Source organism: Pimephales promelas, chromosome 9 (genome assembly GCF_988280905.1).
Source record: "Pimephales promelas chromosome 9, fPimPro1.hap1.1, whole genome shotgun sequence".
In the NCBI taxonomy this organism is placed as follows: domain Eukaryota; kingdom Metazoa; phylum Chordata; class Actinopteri; order Cypriniformes; family Leuciscidae; genus Pimephales; species Pimephales promelas.
The window spans coordinates 16,189,398-16,211,859 of record NC_142777.1 but is presented as its reverse complement, the minus strand read 5'-3'; the positions used below and the strand labels follow the sequence as shown (position 1 = coordinate 16,211,859).

The following is a 22,462-nucleotide window of genomic DNA, read 5'->3' as shown; positions in this document are numbered from 1 at the left end:
GCTAATGATAAGTTGAGCCAAACTGAAAATGAATAGTGGCATGTGTGTTTGTTTCATACCTTAGTGTCCAGCCGCTGTAAATAGGAGCAGATATATTCAATGCTGGCTCCAAAAGGATGGACGTGAAGAAACGTTGAGATGATTCCTGTGGAAGTAAAGCCAAAGATGAGTCGCTGATCTATCTATACAGTATAAACCTAATATTGGTTCCAAGACCTTTTCGAAGCTGCACATTTTTACTAATCACTATGAATAAAGCCAAATATCACTGATTCCAGTCCTGATGCTGATGTCTCTATAAAGAATAAATCAATTTATGGAGATGACATGAATGATTACAGTGGAAGTGAGAGCTGAATGTGCTGCAATTAAGGAAAACACACACAAAAAAAAAAACACCAGCAAATTAAGAAAACATCTTCATAAGAATGACAACACATGTGCTGCAAATACTCACAACACAACCAAACACAGAAACATGCCGAAAACACACTGGGACAGCTTATTGTTCAATGTCTGATGAGTTTTTTGTTTATTTTACTTTTATGTTGTCTTGATTGATACTGTGAAGCAGCTTTGATACAATCTGTATTGTGAAAAGCGCTATATAAATATATTTGACTTGACTTATTTTCGATCATACGTGGGTTCTGAGTATTTGCAGCACACGTCAAACTGATTGAAATTAATTTTGGGTATGTTTTAGCTTACCTCAAGGGAATCCAAGATGTAGGTGTCTTTGTTTCCGCAGTATTTTCAATTTTAATATTTTTAGGTCAAACCGTTCTTGTCTATCGGCCATATAATGGAGGTCTATGGGGTCCACCTCAAAGAGCATGCACGGAGAAGTCCAAATTAAACATGATTTAATGACTTGTAAATGTAAGTACACATTGATGGCCTAAGACACGGAACGAGCGGTTTGTGTGAGAAAACGAACAGTATTTATATCGTTTTTACCTCTTGTAACCACAGCCACGTCCAAGTGATCTGAGGGGACGCAAGCGCTTTGGTCTTCGGAAGTGATCTCTCGCGCATGTACGTCACTCATTGTTTACACAGAAATTTCGGAAGTGTTACCTTTCAACATGAAGATCTAAACATAATTATATATACAAGAAAATCAAAATGGAAGATGATTTCGACAACGTTGGTTTTTTTCCACAACCGCGCGAGAGATCACTTTCAGCGCTAACGCAGACCGAAGTGCCCGTGCCCTCAGATCACTTGGATGTGGCTGTGGATGTGTCTTAGGCCATCAATGTGAACTTACATTTACGAGTCATTAAATCATGTTTAATTTGGACTTCTCTGTGCATGCTTTTTGAGGTGGTGACCATAGACCTCCATTATATGACTGACAGACAAAGAACCATTTGACCTAAATATATCAAAATTGAAACTACTGTGGAAACAAAGACACCTACATCTTGGATGCCCTTGAGGTAAGCTAAAACATCAAAAATTAATTTCAAAGTGAACTATCCCTTTAAGTTGCTAGTGTTTTATCTAGTTGTATTATGTGATTTCTTCAGCTGTGTTGAGCTCTCTCGCATTTAAAACATTTATTAGGCTTAACAAATACTATAACAACTATTATTTTAAGTGAACTTAAATAAATTTAAAAAAATAAAGTTCATTTTGCAGATTCATTTTCACAATAAGAAAATTAGTTTATTAGTTACAACAAATATTTTAAAGAAATATTTATCACAGACATTTATGTTTGACAGCCCTAATTTATCACATTTTAATATATATATATATATATATATATATATATATATATATATATATATATTAAACAATTGTAAACAAACTTATAGCAGGAAATATATGTACATAAATGAATTTCATATATAAATAGATATTTATTTGTAAATCATTTAAAAGATAAATAATAAATATACATAAATTAAGTGTAATTATTATATATTATTTATTACTTATTATATATTACTTATAATATATTTATTTAAGCATATACATATTCTTCATTAAATAACAAAAATTAGCAGTGAAAACTGTTAAATCAATTTCAAAACGGATTATTTTTCCATAAACATTGCATTTAGTGATATTTGCTCAAACCTTGGATTAATTTTTTGTAGTTGCAGAGCATTTTGCCATTGCTTGCTCCGCATAGGACACATTGCTGCCTCAGATCTTGGCCCAAATGAGGTATCTTAGAGAAGACTGAATAATTATTAAAAAGAGCAAGTAGGAAGCTCACTTGGTTTTGGAACGGAGCATCAGCAATTGATATTTCTAAGCGTAGTTAAGCACTTGAGGTGTGTCCCCTGAAGTGGATATCCTCATCGGCTAACTCTGCCTCTTGAACTTTCCAAAAAGATTATGTTTAATTGCAGTTTTGATGCTGTTTGGGGTAATCAAGGTTGTTATTCGGCCTGCTGAGTGCTTCATTCACACACTCAAACATATGGAATAACAATAACAGCTGCTATTAGCACTTCCCGCTTCAATGTGATTGAGAATAACTCACTTATTCTGAACGCATTATGATCAGGGATGCAACGCAGCTCTCCAGAGAGAAGCGCACAGGTGCCGCAAAGTCAATATTCCATTAGTCTTGATGGACTGTACACATAGTTTATATATTATACATGGTTTCATTGCAGTGTGTTTGGATTACTATACCTTTCCATTAACACGCATCGATCCCAAGCCAAACATTGTGAGGTGAACGAAAACGGACCCTTCATAACGTAATGCAATGCTTCACTAATTAATGCATATCTGCTAGAAGATATAATGCTGTATGTGCTTAAACAAACACCCTGAGCTGGCAGCTGTGCCCGGTACTTCATCCAAAAATATAGATTTTTTTTTCATTCCAAACCCATGCGATTTGCTTTCTTCCAAGTAACACAAAACGAGAAGATTAGCATTGATGACAAAAATCATCATAGAAATAGTCGCTGAAAATGCCATCTTAGGGCCGGTTCACATATCGCGTCTTTTGCGCGCTCAAGTTCGTTATTTCAAATGTAGGCGCGCGGTATGCGCGCTCATAATGGAAGCGACGCGGTCGCGGTGCGACGCGCTCGTTTTTTCCAGGCGCGTCCGCGCCGCATCGAGATAAAAACATCTCAACTTTTCAGAATGCCGCAAGCGCAGCGTAGGTCACGTGACACGAACCAACCAATCAGCTTCCTCGCCATTTTTGTTACCTCTTCTTAAAATATAATCAAACTGGTCCTTGTCCACTCTGGAATAGGCTTTGAACCTCCCATTGTTCAGGCGGAGTTCCTGAATCAGCTGGTGAAATTCCCCATGGTTCTTGCGTTTTTGTAGTATGGGGTGCACCCAAACACTGCGGCGTTTTTTTACTTTTCTGAGTAAATAAATCTTGTAACAGAGTTACAGCAAGGGTTGTTCGGTGGTGGAAATCCATTGCTGAAATTTCCTTCATGTAATGGAGAGCGCAGCTGATGGTTGCTTAGCAACGACAGACGCCTCCGGAGTGCAACCGCCCTAGCGCTTCTTTGGAAAAAGGAGAACGCGTGCGCCTAGCGTTTTCTACGCGTTTTTAGGCGCGATATGTGAATGGCCCCTTATGCAGCTCTCAACTCTCATTTGCATGTATACAATGAGTTTGCACCAGGAATAACGCCAGAGGTGCCAAAAGGAATTGGTTGCAGTGTGGCTACAGTGAAGAGCTTGAGAATAAGGGCAAAGTAGTCCAAAAGTCACATTTATAGAGCCCTGCACTCAATGTTTGGAAGAAAATAATTGATATTTTGGTCACAAATTAAGAATTCCCACCCACAAATGAATTATTTTGATCATTTCATCCATTAATTTCCTTGTTGAACTAAAAGAAAGTCAAATGGGCTTGGAACAGTAGTAATTAGATTTACATGTGTTTTTTCAGGACACATCAGCTATCAGTGGAGGGGAGAGTAGACTGATGTTGCCAATTAAACAGGGATTATTAGGAGGCTGTGATTGATAGAGGTCAATAGGGGAAAACTGCTCTGAACAGAAGAGTTCACAACACTCTTACCCAGAAATGCCTGGGAGTTTTAACCCAGTAAAGCCTGACGTATGAAATAATACATAGTGTGATAATAATAACTTTTTTATTAGAGCTCAGTTTTATTCACAAGCCCAAACTGTGCAAAAACATGAAATTTGGGGCATATTTATAGGGGATGATGAAATCATGATAGCTTTTATTGAAAATCAATGAGACTAATATGTCTTCTTATAAACGTAAGAAGATATTTAAATGCTTAGTTTTATGATCAAAGCTCTGTAGTTTTTATTCTGGGGGCATAACTTATAATGCAATGCAATTAAACGCACTGTAAAAAAAATATTTTCAAGATTTGTTATCAGAACATATTTTCTTTTGTCAAATCAACTTTATAATAATTTATTTAGTTGAGATAACTTATTATTTTGAGTTTATGATGGTTAAATTAATCTCCTTCATTGTATTAACTCACTTTTTCCAGTTCAATCAACTTAAAATTTTAAGGCAACCCAGGTTACTTACTTTTTTAAGTTAAACCAACAAAAATTTTTTTTACAGTGTGCAAATAAACGTTCCTCAAAAGCAGCAAGCCTGATGTATCAATAAAATGATCAAGTGCACCTAAACTGCTTCAGTCTAATAAGTGTTCGGGCCCTATCACATGCCAGGTGTTTTTTGCTAGTTTCTGCCTGACGCAGTTATCATTTTCATGTTTAAATAGCAAATGCATTTGCACTCAAGGGTGTGCTGGTCTGAAAACAAGGTGTGTTCAGACGCATTGTTGGCAGGTTGCACCACTGACCAACAGAAACCTGGTCTAAAGTTAATGGCGCAATATTTGTTTTGTTATTTAAAGAGAGTGTTAGTAATGTGCGTGGGTCCACAACGCCCGTACACTCTGCTTATTACACACACAGGGATGCACAGCATGACAGAAACATGCGAAATATTAAAAATAAAAGGATTACAATGTAAAAGTTTATATAAAGATATGGTGGAATCCGGCTAGTCTCGTGAATGGTTTGCCCTCTGGAGACGCATGTTCAGTCGCTAGACATTCAACTAGCAAAAGTGGATTCGGACAGGCTCTGAATGCACTTGTGCCATGAGCTTTAGACCATACAGTTCAATCATTAAAATAGGGCTCTGTTCGTTCAATTCTCACTACTCATAATGTGTGTGCACTAACTTGGATGGGCAGAGGACAAATTCAGAGTATGGGTTACCATTCTTGGCCTTCATGTCACATAGTCATTTAAAGGGATAGTTCACCCAGAAATGAAAATTAAATCATTCATTACTCACCCCCATGCTGTACCAACCCCGTAAGCCCTTTGTTCATCTTCAGAACACAAATGAAGATATATTTTATTAGATTTGAGAGCTGGATCACTGCTACATTGGCACCCTACGGGATTGATACTTGACGGAAAGTCAATGAAGAAAATGTTTAAATATTCCATGTGACTAGTGGCTCAACTTGAAGTTTATTAAGCGACGAGAATACTTTTTGTGCGGAAAAAAAAAAGACTTTATTCGACTATTCCTTTTCCTCCTTCTGCGCCTGAGACGAGAGTTTTCAAGATTTCGTGAGAACTGCGTTCTTATTCTACGACTTCTCGTTCAGTTGACGCGCATGCGTCATGGAAATCTTTTGAACTCTCATCTCAGGCCCATAACCAGTGGTGGAGGAAGTACTGAATCTCAGTACTTCAGTAAAAGTACAAATAACCAGATAAATATTTACTTTAGTAAAAGTAGAAGTAACACAATGACAACCATACTTAAGTAAAAAGTACCTGATTTTAAATGTACTTTAAGTTTTAAAAGTAAAAGTACTTACATAACAATTTATTATCTTAATGTCTATTTTCTAATGATTAATAAAACATTTAATTCTAACTCGTTCCACCTAATACTCCTATAATGATGTTCAATCATGATGGAAAAAAATTGTCACCATTTCTGAAACAAGCTTGCAATTAGGCAATATGCACATCATGCTTATCCTTACTATATGTTAATAACTATGTTTGGCAGTAAACGCAATTAATTTATGGTGTAATTCTGAACCTCTTGGCTTGCCATAATCCTAACCAAACGTATATTACACACGGTGAGTTTCCTATGCACGTGAAAACAACTTTTCGCGTATAAATTGCACGATAAACACACTGCGTGCGAGACGCATTTAGTGTGACCGGGTTGATATACTGTATCTATGGCAACCAAACGTCACTGGTGAGACAAACGTGCAACGAACGGATGGTCAGATTACGTTTTGGCAGGGGAAAAACTGATCAGAAAATGTAATGAAAAAGTAACAGAAGTTGTAGAAATGTAGTGGAGTAGAAAGTATAATAATTGCTGCAAAATGTAACGAAGTAAAAGTAAAAAGTATGCACTATTTATTCTACTTAAGTAAAGTAAAGATATGTGAAAAATGTACTTAAGTAAAGTAACAAAGTATTTGTACTTCGTTACATTCCACCACTGCCCATAAGGAAGAAGATGAATAGTCGAATAAAGTTGTTTTTTTGCTTTATTTCCACACAAAAAGCCACTGTTGTCACATGGAATATTTAAACATTTTCTTCAATGACTTTCTGGGCCGTCAAGTTTCAGTCCCTTAGGAGCCTATGTAGCAGTGATCCACCTCTCAAATTTAATCAAAATTATCTTCATTTGTGTTCCCGAAGATGAACGAAGGTCTTACGGGGTTGGTACAGCATGTGGGTGAGTAATTAATGACTTCATTTTCATTTTTGGGTGAACTAACCCTTTTTAACTTAAACATGCCGTTGGTGACGACAGCATGAAATAAGCTGTGCATACTAGCCTCCTCCTTAATAATTTAGATCAGATTCCAGATACACAATGCAGTGAGTAAACGTATATGGTGTGGCTTCCAAAACACATTTGATTTGCAACAAGCAAGCACTATCACAATGAACGCACATTTCATTATGTCTGAATGCAGGCATGGTCTTAGTCCTGACAGGAGCCCCTGCTGAAAAACTGCATGAGCTAAAGCAGATCTGATGGAATGAACGAGGCTGAAGGAGAACTCATGGACAGCTAATGGTTACTGAAGCTGTTTTCTTCATCAGGGAGCAATGTACTGGACAACAGCATGATCAGCACTCTTTCTGGTCACTGGACTGGCAAATAAGCCAAATAAAGTACAGATAAAACCCTAGACAACTGAGCCAAACATGTGCAGGCAAGACAATTACACATGCAGATAATGCTGGTGGTTTAATCTGCATTATATCTTCCTCTTATGTTATGGCAATCATTTCTCAGATTTTTTTTGTTTTTTTTTTTGCAAAAACAAATGCACATGTGATAAGCAGGGTATAAGTGAAGTAAGTGAAGATTTTTGAAATATTAAAAATCAAGAGGTGTAACGACCGATCTACTTTGAGGCCACATTACAACCTCAGGGTGTGCATTCATGTTTAATAATTCAACAGTCCAGAGACAATTACTTCTTCCTTTCTGGCTGTTTGTCAAAATATAGAGAGCTGTCTACCTAAACCTGAGTTTTTGGCCATCAATTTTGGCACATTTCACAGCCTCCCTCTCTCTTTCTCTCTCTCTGGCTGTGCTGTGGATGACATGTTAAAGTTCCTCATTAAAAAGCATCCGGGGTGACTCATTTGAGGCTCATTTGGTCAGGCAATTAACACCTGCACCCTAGTAGAGATAGCTGTGGATGATGGAAATAATGAGAAGTTTTATATATATATATATATATATTTTTTTTAACAGTCTTATGTCTGATTAGATAAAGTATGAAAAACAGCTTTACGTTGATGGTTGTGCCATGTCTTGACACTCACCCACGAGCAGAGCCTCTCTCTCAGACTTGACTGGGCTGGGCGGCCCCTTCTCCGGCAGGCTCTCCTTCTCCTGACTGCAGGACACCACAGCCGACGCCGACGCCTCCTGTGGAAGGACATAACAGCAAAAAAGAAAGTTGTTTTCTTCTCACAGGCTCTCTGGCCCTCCCCTCATTACCCCAACCCTCTGACGGGGCTGCAATCTCTTCGCCCAGTTGTGTCAGAGTGATTTATCCCGCGACAAATAAAGTTCTCCTGCGCTCGATTGGCCTGTAATGATCTGTCATGTTCTGCGAGAGGTTGGAGGAGGGGAAATGGGACAACAGAAGAGGGTGTAGGGTAAGAGGAATATATAGAGAGAGAGAACAACAGAGTGGAAGGAACAAAAAGCTAAAGAGAGAGAGCCGAGAAGAGCAGAATAAGACACTTTCCACGAATAGGTGGAAAAATAGGGCCTGCAACCTTTTTTTTTTCTCCAAGTTAGGGTTAAGTAAAAGGAGCTTAACCCTCTGTCGTCAACACCAGGAGGTCAATCTAACTATTAAATGAGTTTTATTATTTTCGCATTATTTTCTATAGGGTTTGCAAGTCTTGGCAGCAGCATTTAGGACATGCATTATCACAAGTTCAAAACTTTAAACAATTAAATAAACATAAAAAAACATTAAATTAAATATTAAATAGAATAAAAATAATGTTTAGAATAAAAATATAATTTAAAAGTTAAATACATTACTGTTCAAAAGTTTGGGGACTGAAAAAAATGAATAAAAAGAATATATTAAATCAATTAAAAGTGACAGTAAATACATTTATAATGTTAGAAAAGATTTGTTTTAAATAAATTATGTTCTTTTGAACTTTCTATTTATCAAAGAATCCTGAAAAAAAAAAATCATGGTTTTGACAAAAATATTAAGCAGCACAGCTGTTTTCAACATTTGATAATAATAATAATACATGTTCCCTGAGCAGCAAATCAGCCTATTAGAATGATTTCTGAAGGATCGTGAGACTGGAGTAATGACGCTGAAAATTCAGCTTTGCATCACAGGAATAAATTACATTTTAAAACATGAAAATAGAAAACAATTCTTTAAAATTGCAATAATCTTTCACAATATTACTGTTTTACTGTATTTTTTTTTTATCAGAATAAATGCATCCTTGGTGAGCATAATGTATTTTTTTGTAAGAATATTTAAAATACCAATTTGAACGGTAGTGTATTGAGAAGTCGAAAAGACTAAAGCTGCGTTTTTTGGGTTTTTTTTTTTAACAAAACATTTTAACATCAAGCAAATTAACATACCAGGTAAGAAATCAGTGAGACACATCTACAATACAGAAAGAAGAAAAGGGGAAAAAACAAATAAAAAAACAAAACAACAAAAAACAAAACAACAACAAAAAAAAACCCCACAGAGAACAGAAAAATACAAAACAGCCCCACACAGTCATCGACAAATCGGTAAAGCTGCGTTCACACTACTCGCGATACCATTCATTTTCAATGGTGAGTGGGCGACTTCCGGCGACCGCTGGCGACTGGATGGTGCGTGTCTGGCGACGCGACAAAGTTGAGAAATGTTTAACTTTATGCAAATGAAGAGCAATTTTCGTGAGCGACAACCAATAGGAGTGAAGTCAGTGGAGCGTATCACTCTTCAGTGCTGAATCTGACTGAGGCAAGTTGAACGAGAAGCTCATTTTAGCAGTCAGAAACCGTCCTATAATTTATGATATATCTCCGTGTACATACAGTGGTGTTCACCATACTGACTCCGTGACTGAATGGTTTCAGAAGCCAGATAGACCGGTATTTGCCTGTTTGCTGCAGTTAAATAGCCGGGATGGTATTTGGTATTTGGTATTTGTTGTCTAACATAGAGTAACATCCGTGAATGTCAGTCACAAACATTAATTGGGAACCAAGTTGAATGTAGTGTGAACGCAGCTTAAGGTAGGACAAGCCAAATTCCATTTTTATTTTTCATAGAAGGCTAATTTTTAATACCAGATAATACTTATCTAACATACCCATGTCTCACTAAATAAAACATTCTTTTTTGTGCGATTGGTGTTTCTAATGTTTTCTTTTTTAAAGCCAAAGCGTACCGTATTGGTGGAATGTGCCAGTGTGAGGTGTGATGTGGGCAAGTGTCAGAGACGGAGAACAGCGTCTCCCACTTACGCTGGCATGATTTCCACTTTCTTCGCTTCCTCTGTCCTCCTGCTTGTCCGTCTCCAGCTAGTCAATTAAAAGAATGAGAGAGCTGTCAGCGTGTAATATGTCAAGGCTCACACTCACACTGTTCACAAAGGGAAACTAAAGGACGCGGGACAGACCGCAGGGCAGGAAGTGGAATCACAGGCCTGACACGGCGAGAGTTGAAGGTCAGGTTTGCAATGGATTTCTCTAAATGCCAAATAAGCAGCAAAGCTCTAAAGTATTTGTCCTGCTCAATGAAACTCTAATGAAGCACAGCTTAATTGCACAGTGAAGGAAGCCATTTCAAGCCGCTCTGCTGAGATTAGTAACGCAACCTGATGCTTACGGAATATTTACTGGCGTTTGCCAAGGCAAGAATCACTATTGATATTGCTCATGCAGCATGCTTTATGGTTAGGGATTTGAACAAACCCCAAATCCATATATTAAACTTTAGATTATCACCATCTGGGCTACATACATGAAATATATCTCAGATCATTTTCTAAGTGATTTGATTTTCGTCTAGCTACTGTATGATAAAAAAGGTGAACAAATCTCATGAAAGGCCTAAGCCATATCTAGATAGCAGAATATTATAGACTACTTCTTGTGGCAGCATACAGAGCGCCCTGAGGGGCACCCGAATGTAATAAAAAATCATGAAAATATTGGCTGGCCAACAGCAAGTTTTAGAGGGGCAAGCACCGATTTCATTTTCTTCATGAAATGTAAACTGTTCGTATTATAAAGCAGAAAGCTTCAATTCTAAAATCTAATTAGATAAATCACATTCAAAGCTGTGACTGCACATTAGTTGACTTGAAATCTATATTCATATAGTTATATATATATATATATATATATATATATATATATATATATATATATAAAATAAAATAAAAAATAAGCTAAGAAACTACAGTGGCCAAAAGTGATGTCAGGAGAGCATATTTGTTTTTAATGACTCTAAATGAAAACCATCAAAATACAAGGAAATATTATATATATATATATATATATATATATATATATATATATATATATATATATATATTTAAATATGAGGCAAGAACAACAAAACACTAAACTTGGTGAAGGATCTGATTTGTCAGATCTGGATCTGACAAAGTACAATAAACTTAGATGTTTAAGTCATTTCAACTTGAATTACAACTGTCTTAACTTGTGTTTAATCTTGCATAACTAAAAAAGTTGAAAAACTTATTTTGATAAATTAAAGCAGTGTAAAAACTTATGTTGTCAAATTATGTATTATATAATTTTTTACAGTGTATGAACACATGCAAAATAAAAAAGAGAGTAAACTAAATATTCATAACTGATTATGCTGTAGTCATTGCATGCCATTGCATGCAAAGGTGAACTAAAAATAATAAAAGGTTAACTAAAAATAATAATTCAAAAAGCTCGAAAAAAGCATGCAATGATGACTACAGCATAATCAGTTATGAATATTTAGTTTACTCTCTTTTTTATTTAGCATATGTTCATACACTGTAAAAAATTATATAATAAATAAGTTGACAACATAAGTTTTTACACAGCTTTAATTTATCAAAATAAGTTTTTCAACTTTTTTTTCTAAGTTATACAATATTAAACACAAGTTAAGACAGTTGAATGTAATGCAAGTTGAAATGACTTAAAGTTTATTGTACTTAAAAATGTCACTTTTTTATGCCTGTACAATTTGGTGTGTTTCATTGCACCATCACAAATAAAACAATTGACTCCAAGTACAACTACTCTATGGGCCCTATCTTGCTATCTATACACAAACGCATGTATCATTCCTATTTTGCACCCGCGCAAAGCGGGCTTTTCCTTCCACAGACGCACGTCGGTAAACTAGGAAATTAACTTTCACTCCCTGGGGTGCGTTTCCCGAAAGCATCGTTAGCCAACTATGTTCGCAAGTTGGTCGCAATTTCCATTGAACTCTACTGGTAACGACGGAACTTGCGACCATAGTTGGCTAACGATGCTTTCGGGAAACGCAACCCTGGGCGGGTCGACACAAAAAAGGAGGTGTTTTTCGGCGCAAACATTCCCTGGTGCTATTTTGCAGGTCCAGAAAAAAGTTGCGCCATTGACCAGTAAAAAACCTAGTCTAAAGTCAGAGGCGCGTTGCGCGTACTTTCAGATGCTATTTTAAGCGCACATGCTTGGCCAGAGTGAACAACGTGCATACAGATGATTCTCTCATCTACACAGATGCATTTTACTTTTTGCAAATGATACATTAAACATTATTATAAGGAAAACTATTAAAACACGAGGGAAATCATTGTTGTGTCCATGACAATGGGAAAAATAGAAGCTTACACATTTACCCAAATTATTATACGCATGTTTAACCGAAGCTAATTTGGGTGGGTTTGTCCCGTCCCCAATGTCAATTCTCTTTCTTTTACGGCCCTGACGAGAACATCGATCTCTTCGGCTGTGAACCGATTGTGAAGCGCGCCTGGTAAATGCGCCGTTATAATAGTATTGCGCCATGGAACAAGCGCACCTCGTTCATCATTTCTTAAAGGGAATGTGATATGACGGTCTTATTGGTTTATTTCCGGTACGCCCAAACCAAACCTATGAATAACAGTGTTGTAGTACTCGAGATTTGGACTCGTCTCGGACTCGGTCTCGAGACCATATTTTAATGGTCTTGGTCTTGTCATAGACTCGTGTCCATTTGGACTCGGAATTGACTCGTACTCAAACATTTTTTTCTTTAGGACTCAGAATTATTCCCGAGTCCACTCGAGTTCAATTCAAAATATTTTTCATGATTATTAATGTATGTTAATAAAATATTTCTTTAAATTGATTGACATGCCCAGTGATTGGTGATTTTCTAGTGCGCAACTGCGCATGACAAATTGTAATAAAATTACTTTTAACACCACCTACTATGTGGCCGTTTTACCCTAAACTGATCATATTTTTTAAACTCTAAGTAAATTCAGTAAAAAAAAAAAAAAAAAAAAAAAAGGATTTCTCTAAGTAAATAAAAGTAAATTAGGTAATCAACCCTCACTGGTCTCGGACTCGACTCGGACTCGACTCTCTCTGGTCTCGGTGTCGACTCGGACTCGAGTGAGGTGGTCTCGACTACAACACTGATGAATAATGAAGGTACTTCAGACCAACCCCTTTTAGATTTGCGCCAGGCGCAAGAGGCATTTATCCCGCCGGGAAAATAGCAAAGTTACTTGCGCTTTAACAATTGCGTTTCAGATCGTTAAAATAGGGCCCTAAATGCTTAAAAACTCTTTAATAATATTTGAATAAAGGGTGTAGGTGTCAATTTTCCTAGGCTGGATATCACTTTTGGCCACTGATTTTCCATTGATTCTTGAAATTAATAAAATATTTATTAATTACTAAAATGTAAATAAATAAATAAATGGATAATTAATTTAACTATTTACTGAACATTTGCGTTTCTCATCATACTACAGTTAAGTTAAAAAGGCCTGCTTAATGCAGTGAGCGGATTTGGGACGGCACACAAAACTCTGCGACAGATATACTAGGAAAAATATGAATGAAGTTCATCACAGCAAGAGACGGAAGAGCAAACACTGAGACACACACGTACAGGCTGATGTATGATATGCGCAACACATTCATCTAGCAGAAAACAATAAACTGCTCGAACAACCGATGGGCACAGATCTATAGGAGGAATGGCTGCGTTAAAATTGATTTTCATTTCTTCCATTAATGAGTCTGTCTCAGGTGATTCATCAATGCACATGCTGATGCCTTGAACTCTCCTTCAGCATGGGTCAGTGGTGCCGAGATAAATTCCACTGCAGAGTGCCAATCAAACCAGACTCACTGCTGCACCACATGCAGACATTTCTCCTTCTCTTCCTGCTTTGAATCACGAGTAGCCGACCAACCATTTCTAAAATGATTAGTCTTGGAGGTGATAAAACCCAAACTTAACCTAAAACGATCCGCTCCACGGTACCAGATAAGACAAACTGAGATAACGACATCTGTCTGTTCAAGATAACAGGCTATCAAATTTTGGGCGTGCATCGTTTAGCCTTCTCAAATTGCTGTTACCTTTTGGGAGTTCAATTTGAAACTCAATATGATTTAAAATGTCACATTTTCTAAGTTTGATACAGTTTTGAACTCATTCGTTGGGAACGATCCCCTAAGCAACACAGTCATCGGGTCAGGTTCCCCTGAATAAGAGCTCTGTTGAAGACGGCGGCGGTGACACACGGTTAATTGAACGTGTGTTGGCTGGCGCTGCAGAGGTGCCATTAGTTTTCATTAGCATCTGCTGTTGGGAACATGTGCGCTGATCGTACTGAAGACCTTTAAGAGGACCCATTGTTTTGCATTTTCGGCACAAATGTTTAGGGAAAAAAAAAACGGCAGAAGATTACAGATTCCACTTGCTCATCAACACGAGTACAAATGGTTTTGCCAGGAGCACTCAAGTCCCCTCACTTCAAGACTGTTGTTTTCTCTGTTGTTTGTACCATGTTTTCTTGGCACACTTTAGGCCACTTTGTGCCAATTGGCCATTGTGTAAATGTCACATCCTACCTGAGCATTGCTTCCATGTCCTTCCCTTTATGGCCACCATGTCCCCATCCTCTGATCGTTACTTCCAGCAGAATAATGCACCATGTCACAAAGCTTGAATCATTTCAAACTGTTTCTTGAACATGACAATGAGTTCACTGTACTAAAATGGCCCCCACAGTCACCAGATCTCAACCCAATAGAGCATCTTTGGGACGTGGTGGAATGGGAGCTTCATACCCTGGATGTGTATCCCACAAATCTCCATCAACTGCAAGATGTTATCCTATCAATATGGGCCAACATTTCTAAAGAATGCTTTCAGCACCTTGTTGAATCAATGCCACGTAGAATTAATGTAGTTGTGAAGGCGAAAGGGGGTCAAACACAGTATTAGTATGGTGTTCCTAATAATCCTTTAGGTGAGTGTGTGTGTATACTGTATATATATATACACACACACTGTAGAAAAGGACGCCCTGTGATTACAGATATAAATTGATGTTTGAATTGTTATCTCTTTACTTACATACTCTAGTCCACATTTGTCCTGCTAAACCAGTGGTTCCAGTAAACCAGTTTAATTATTTAAATCATTTCATTTCATTTATCAAAAATGACAATAACCTCTGAAATAGCCTCAAATGTTTATGCGTTACCATGAAGGAATTCGAATGGTGGCTTTCTTGTAAACAAGTGAGCTCTAATGCAAGAATTGCACACCGTTTTCCTTTGAATCAAAAGCCGAGACTCATCCTGAGCTCATGTTATCTTAATTAGAGCGGAGGGAATCATATATTCTCGGCCTGATCTGATTCCCTGGAGAGCGTTCAGCAGGACAGACTCATTAATACTCGCCGTCCTCAAACTGACAGCCATCTCATATCGTCCTCTTCGCCCTCATCAGACAGAACACACCAAATCCAGACAGAGTTAAAGAACAAAGAGGCGACACGAGCACAGACAGGAGCCCCAGACATCTGTTACTCACAGGCAGAGCGTGTGATGTGGGGAAAGCTTGAATTCGATCTTTCAGACTCTGGATCTGACTCTCGAGCTGTTGTTTTTCCTCCGAGTTCTTCTCCAGCTCCATCTCTCTCTGTTTCAGATCCTCACGAAGCTTGAGCAGTTGCTAGAGAAACGGCACAAAGGAAAATTGACGACATTAAAAACACATAAGGAGAGACGAGATTTGTAAGAAGCTCAAAAGGCCTGAGACGGCACGCAGATAGGATCATCAGTATTTAAAGAGAGCACACGCTGTGCACAATCGCTTTGATGGCAGTTCAGGCTGCTTCATTAAACGGAATGTTTGGAGGTGTGAATATCTATGAGTCACCTGCTTTACCTGTTCCAAATAGGTCAAAATTTGACTGGTTAGCATGGACCAGTTAGTTCCTGCTGGTTTATGTGGTAACTGAACCCCACAAAGAACAATGACAGCCGTATTGCAGCCGTGTATTCATTTTTATTGTAAGCAACATATGTAAGCAGTGCCCTTCTTTTATTTTTGCAGGGGTCTTAAAAGCGTGAAATGTATTTTCAAGGTCTGCTGCCTTTGACATCACAGCTCATGATAGTGTAGGTGCAAGCAGGATCCAATCACTCAATAAGTACCAAATGGGATTTAACACTGGGCCTTGGTGTACCTTGGAGTCCCACACATCCGGGAAAAATAATAATAAATTAAATATATATATATATATAACCAATTTTAACCAATTATAAAACGTGGCTATGATTTAGTACATTGAGTAAACAAATTATATTGCGCGCATGATTTATTTAAAAACGAGGGATTGAATTAGTCAAGTGTGCTGATGTTTTAGAAAGTCGAGGGAACGAATCATTAAATCGTGACCACGATGTACATGTTTTTTCCTGCATGTTTCCTTGCATGGCTCCGTATTGATGAGTAAGCAAAACAGAGTTACTTGCCAGTTGGCCAGTGTGGAACTGCAACTTTACATCATTCAATTCAATGTGTTTTTGTAGGGCTTTCAAACGATTAATCGCGATTAATCGCATCCAAAATAAAAGTTTGTGTTTACATAATATATGTGGGTGCACTGTCTATAATTATTTTGTATAAATCAGTCCCTCCAGAAAAACGCGATTATGCGATCGCTGAATTCAATGCAAAATCAGCCAAAGTCCGCATATTTATGTGGGGGCCGCATTTTTTCAAATACGCCGCACTTTCGCCGCATAAATTGCCGATTTCCGTGCAAAATATGCGGGGTTTGCATAATTTCATAATCCTCGCATTTTCGTTGCAAAAAAAATCACATGTATCTTAGCAGAAAGTTGAAAAATGTTGTGTTTGCTTCACATAAGAGCAGCCATTTCCCCCTGTTTCCATGGGAACGTTATGAAGTGACGCAATTACGCGACGCCAGACAGACTCACAAATCGAACTCGTATAACTGTCTGTCACACGTTCTACCGTCACATCGTTACTTAATAAACAACATAAGATAAAAGTAGTAGCATCAAACAGAAATTACACGCACACATGGGGCGTTCGAGGCGCACATATAACACTGCAGAGAGTTCAACAGGGAGCGCGCAGCTCTTAAAGGGGCCACACCTTATTTACACTCGTTACAGTCTGAAATAAAACAAGATGAGAAATTAAATATTCCCAGCACTTTCTATGATGTAGTATGCTTGCTTATCAAAGGAAGTAATAAGAAATGACTCTTATATTAACAGGATGTTGGGGAAATCACTTTTTTTCTCTTTTTCATCAAACCGCAATTTTTGCAAGTTCCCTAAATTTTTGCAAATTCCAGCAATTTCATCGCATAAAATTGCATAAATATCCCACATATTCCATCGCATTTTTAAAGAAAACTGGCCGCATAATCAATCAATTTTTGCCCGCAACAATCACAAAAAAAACTCAGCGTTTTTCTGGAAGGACTGAATACTATTATGGTAAATGTTAAATATAAATCGCACATTTTTTCACAAATTTTTGGAAATTACCACCACAAAATCAGTCATTTTGATCGCAAAAATCACAAAAAAAAATCGTGAAATCCTGGAGGGACTGAATAAATACACACACACACACATGCTTGTGTATATATTTAAGAAATATTTTCATGTATATAGATTTATATATCATTTGTATTATATATAAATATCAATATTTTATATATAAATACATTTTTCTTAAATATACATGCATGTGTGTGTGTATTTATATATACAAAATAATTATACACAGTGCACCCACATATATTATGTACTGTAAACACAAACTTTTATTTTGGATGCGATTAATCGCGATTAATCGTTTGACAGCCCCAGTTTTTTGTAATTATTTGCAAATTTTACCGGCCATTTTTAAATTGAAATTAAAATAGTTAAAAAGTAAATCCTAAATCAATTGTGTAAGATGCTATAAGATTTCAAGTACTTCTGGGAGGTCCTGTGCCAACCGAGCAAGTACGTTTTGAGATGAATTGGAATGCTAATGGATAGATAGACCCATGTATTACACATACGTTCTTGACCTAGAAAGCATACAATGCCCAAATATGCAGTCTTAAGAATGCTCCTATGTTTTGAGACGTCTTGCTATCAAATAATTCAATCTCAGAAGTTATGACTGTGTTGAATATGACTTTATTTGATTACCTCTAGCTCATAAAGACATTTCAACAATATGCACCTGATATGACAGCTGTTCCCCGACCTCCAGAGGTGCTGTGCCAGTGATATTTGGACGGTGTGCATTTCAGTCAGAGACGAGTAAATATATTTTGTGCCTTGAGGATGTTTGTATGTCTGCAGCGGCTCAGATGAAGGACTGATTAAATCCAAAGCTGGATATACATACAAGCTCTGTGCTGCCAGAGTCCAATCTCAGTGGAGAAGTGTGTGTGTGCGTGTGTGTGCCAACCGAATCTATATTAAAATGTACAGTGAGGGAAATACGTATTCAACGCGCAATTCTTTTTAAGGGGTGGTTGATTATTTAACTTTTCTAACTTTATTTAGTGTGTAATGTTGGTGCAAAGTTACAACACTTAAAGTTCGATATTTAGACGAATATCATTAACCAGACAGTTTCTGGTCTTATTGACTTCCATAGTAGGAAAAAAATATACTATGGAAGTCAATAAGACCAGAAACTGTCTAGTTACTGATATTCTTCAAAATATCAAAAAAAAATCGGCTGAGTACATTCGAAAAACGGTAAAACCCAACTGCTTAACTCTGGGGGAGTGGTAAAATGAGCCTATTTCCAAAAAAAAGTGGAGTATCCCTTTAACCTTTTACCATATTTTTTTCCGTATCTCAATAATATCGTATTGTGAGCTCAGTATCGTGATATGTATCGAATCGTGACATAAGGGTATCACCCATCACGTACCGTTAAATAACATGAGGAGGCGGGGTTTATGACCTATACTAGGACCAGCCACCAGGGGGCCATCGAGATGTTTCGGCTTCACTTTTCAGGGCTTGTGCGGCACGCTTGGTGTAACCCCAAACCCCCTGTTTCTAAGCATGTTAATTTGTTGACAAACCTAATAAGGCAGAAGCCACGAGGAGCTCCAGACTGCTCAGATTTCTCATTACTGTTCCTGCTCAGCATTCAGACGCCAGGAGCTATCTGAGCTACATAAACTGTGGTGATGTAACCTTTTTGTTTGACTTCATGCCCTGCTCATCATGAATAAATCAGTCCGAGGGTGAGTTTAACACGCTCTGAGTGCAGGACCGAAAACATCTCAGCAGCCTCGCCTGCCATTTGAAAGCGATTCAACTCTGAGCAATGGCCTACACTGTTCACTTCACGTGACAGAATAACATGCTGTCTTCACAGGCTCAGATCAGTGAACACTCCCGTTTCAAACTCGAACAAATCGTTTATATGCAGCGAGTTCATCTCATGGCACAGCAACGTTCATTATGCAGAATTCCATTAGAGCTCATTAGCAGAAAGCACACACCTTTAAAGTGAGACAAACGCCCCTCTCAGTCTTTTTCATGGCTTAATAATTGCAAGGTCAAAGTCATGTGAAACATCTGTATGTGCTGGGCTTATAGGACTAGAATGAAGGTGACCAGGATTCGTTGCGTTCTATTGATGGTTATAGTAATGAGTGTGTACAAAAATAGATGGACCCTGGCCACGCGAGTTTGTATCGTGCGAATGCACGGTTTGGCAAATAAATGTGGCTAAAAATCACCATCAAATTTCTAGGTTACTCTGAGTGGAAAAGAACAATGAAGAACAGAGGACGATAGCGGGAGACTGTTCTAAAAATAGCACCGGCCCTTGAGAGAAGATAAGATAACGTTTGGTAATAGAGATGAACGTGCTTGATGGGTGGGACGCGTCTAGAGTATGTGCCTATGTGGGCAGACAACATTTCCATGATTCCACATGTTTAACATCTCTTGTGTTTATTATTTTGTTTTGCGTGTGAGTGTTTGTGATTGATGACCTGGATGCTCTGTAGAAATTAAGCGTTTCAGATCGGGGCTCCCTGTGGTTAAACTGCTCTAAAAATTCTCACGCTCAACAACACCATATTAACCGAGTGAGAAAACAGTAGGTGTGTGAGACTGTAAATACACACTCGATGAGTGATGGTTCAATGGACCACCCCATGCTGCTTTTTGAAACGACACGTTTTTGGATACCGATTTTAACTGTGCCACATCACCGACAGGCATTTGCCCATGTCTTCAAAAACCTCTAGCAGCTCCGCGTGAAGTTCAACACACAAATATCATTTTGTTATTCAGTATTTTTGTCATTTTCCAGTAAAAATATCTAAACAAACATGTGCCAGTGGTATATGGAACTTCAAACATTTTGACAACAAACATTTTGACAACAGTCAAACGCAAGACTTAAACAGGAGATTAGAGTAAATTGTAACAAATGGACGGAATGGGTGGAAAATTATCTGGTTTTAAATTATCTAGTTTATCCCCGACTTAAAGGGATAGTTCACTTTGAAATAATTTTTTGGCTTACCTCAAGGGCATCCAAGATGTAGGTGTCTTTGTTTCCACAGTAGTTTCAATTTTGATATTTTTAGGTCAAACCGTTCGTGTCTGTCAGTCATATAATGGAGGTCTATGGTCACCACCTCAAAGAGCATGCACAGAGAAGTCCAAATTGAACATCATTTAATGACTCGTAAATGTAAGTACAAATTGATGGCCTAAGACACGAAACGAGCGGTTTGTGTGAGAAAACGAACATTAGTTATATCGTTTTTACCAAGTGATCTGAGGGCGTGGACGCTTTGGTCTGCGCAAGTGCCGGAAAGCGCAGGAAGTGATATCTCTTGCGTGTGTACGTCACTCACTGTTAACACAGAGATTTCGGAAGCGTTACCTTTGACTTTAAAAATCGAAACATATTTAGATATACAAGAGGTAAAAACGATATAAATACTGGTTGTTTTCTCACACAAACCGCTCGTTTCGTGTCGTTTACGAGTCATTAAATCAAGTTTAATTTGGACTTCTATGTGCATGCTCTTTGAGGTGGACCCCATGGACCTGCATTATATGACTGACAGACAAGAACGGTTTGACCAAAAAATATCAAAATTGAAAATTCATGGAAAAGTGAACTATCCCTTTAAACATCATCCTAACAATAGTAACAATCATAATAATATAAAGGATTTTTACACATTTACACAACTGTATTCAAGACAAAAACTCTGTTTTTTTTGCCGTATACCTTGTTCAGTGTGTGTGTATACCTTCTGCATGCCCTGCAGAGCCTGCTGCAGGAAGCTGAGCTGCTGCTGGCGGGTGGTGTCCTCCTCGCTGCGCTGGGGCTGCGCTTTACCCTGCTCCTGTTTCAAAAGCTCCACCTCGTTCCTGTAGGCATCCAGCTGACACCGCAGACTGTCGTTCTCCTCTTTCAAAGCCTCCACCTGAGCCAGCGGCCCTGGGAGGCCAGAGAGAGAGAGAGAGAGAGAGATGGAGAGATATTAAAAATGACAATTCCATTGGTGACAGGAAAGAGAAATAGGCAGACAGAGGCACACGAGAGAAGGCGGCAGGGGTGAAAACCAATGATGCAACCGAAAAAGAAGAGGCAGAGTAATAATTCACGGGGTGGCGAGACCTGGTAAAGGTAAAATAAAAAAGATACGACCGAAGAAAACAGTGTTCCTCAAAAGCTGCTTAGAGAATTCTTCTGATGGACTGAGATGAAAGGACCCTCAGTCCCACAGCTGCGTTCCTTTTGCTTTCAGAGGCTAATTAGAGAGGATTAAATGGAGAGAAAGTGCATTACTTAATGCTTGACTTAATGTACCATGGGCATTGTTATCAAATGGCTGTAATTAAAACGGACGCAAAAGGGTTCTTCACACTGAGGCATTCCGTCATTCAGCCATCTCGATGATCAGAGACGCCACCTCTGCGCCGCTTCTAGTGGGAAGAGATAACGGGATTAGACCGAGAAGTGTGTCTCTCTCAGATTGGGCAGGGGGGAGGGAGGAACAGCTGACTGCCTGATCGCGAGGCTCTTTGGTTATGCGTCTCTGAAGATGGAGGCGATGAACGATTGAGTGACGTCGGTGGAAGATTAGGGAAGGCAGGCTAAGCTAGGAACACCATCGGAAGTCTGCGGGTAAACACAATGTCACCAGTCCCAAAACCTACCAAGGATGCATTTTAAGTGGCACAAAAGGTAGCCAGCTAATTTAAAGAAATTCCCAGAATTGCATGCAACAAGCAAAAATTAAAAAAGGTAATATTTTCACAGTATTTGTGTTTTTTGTATTTCGCATGCTTCATATTCTAGCGCACAACTTTTTGCTGTTTTGTAGC

The 22,462-nt window shown here is 38.2% G+C and overlaps 1 protein-coding gene across 6 annotated transcripts in view; it reads right to left on the bottom strand.

Moving 5' to 3' along the window:
- enox2 (ecto-NOX disulfide-thiol exchanger 2) overlaps nucleotides 1–22,462 on the bottom strand; it is a 297,189-nt gene that overhangs the window by 5,406 nt on the left and 269,321 nt on the right. For all 6 annotated transcript variants that reach the window (XM_089134788.1, XM_089134786.1, XM_089134790.1 and 3 more), the window contains 5 exons: nucleotides 21,382–21,572; nucleotides 15,624–15,764; nucleotides 10,040–10,096; nucleotides 7,846–7,951; nucleotides 60–145 (listed from right to left, as the gene is read on the bottom strand). In XM_089134788.1, the coding sequence (XP_088990914.1) occupies nucleotides 60–145; nucleotides 7,846–7,951; nucleotides 10,040–10,096; nucleotides 15,624–15,764; nucleotides 21,382–21,572 (581 nt within the window). The remainder of the gene's footprint in view (nucleotides 1–59; nucleotides 146–7,845; nucleotides 7,952–10,039; nucleotides 10,097–15,623; nucleotides 15,765–21,381; nucleotides 21,573–22,462) is intronic.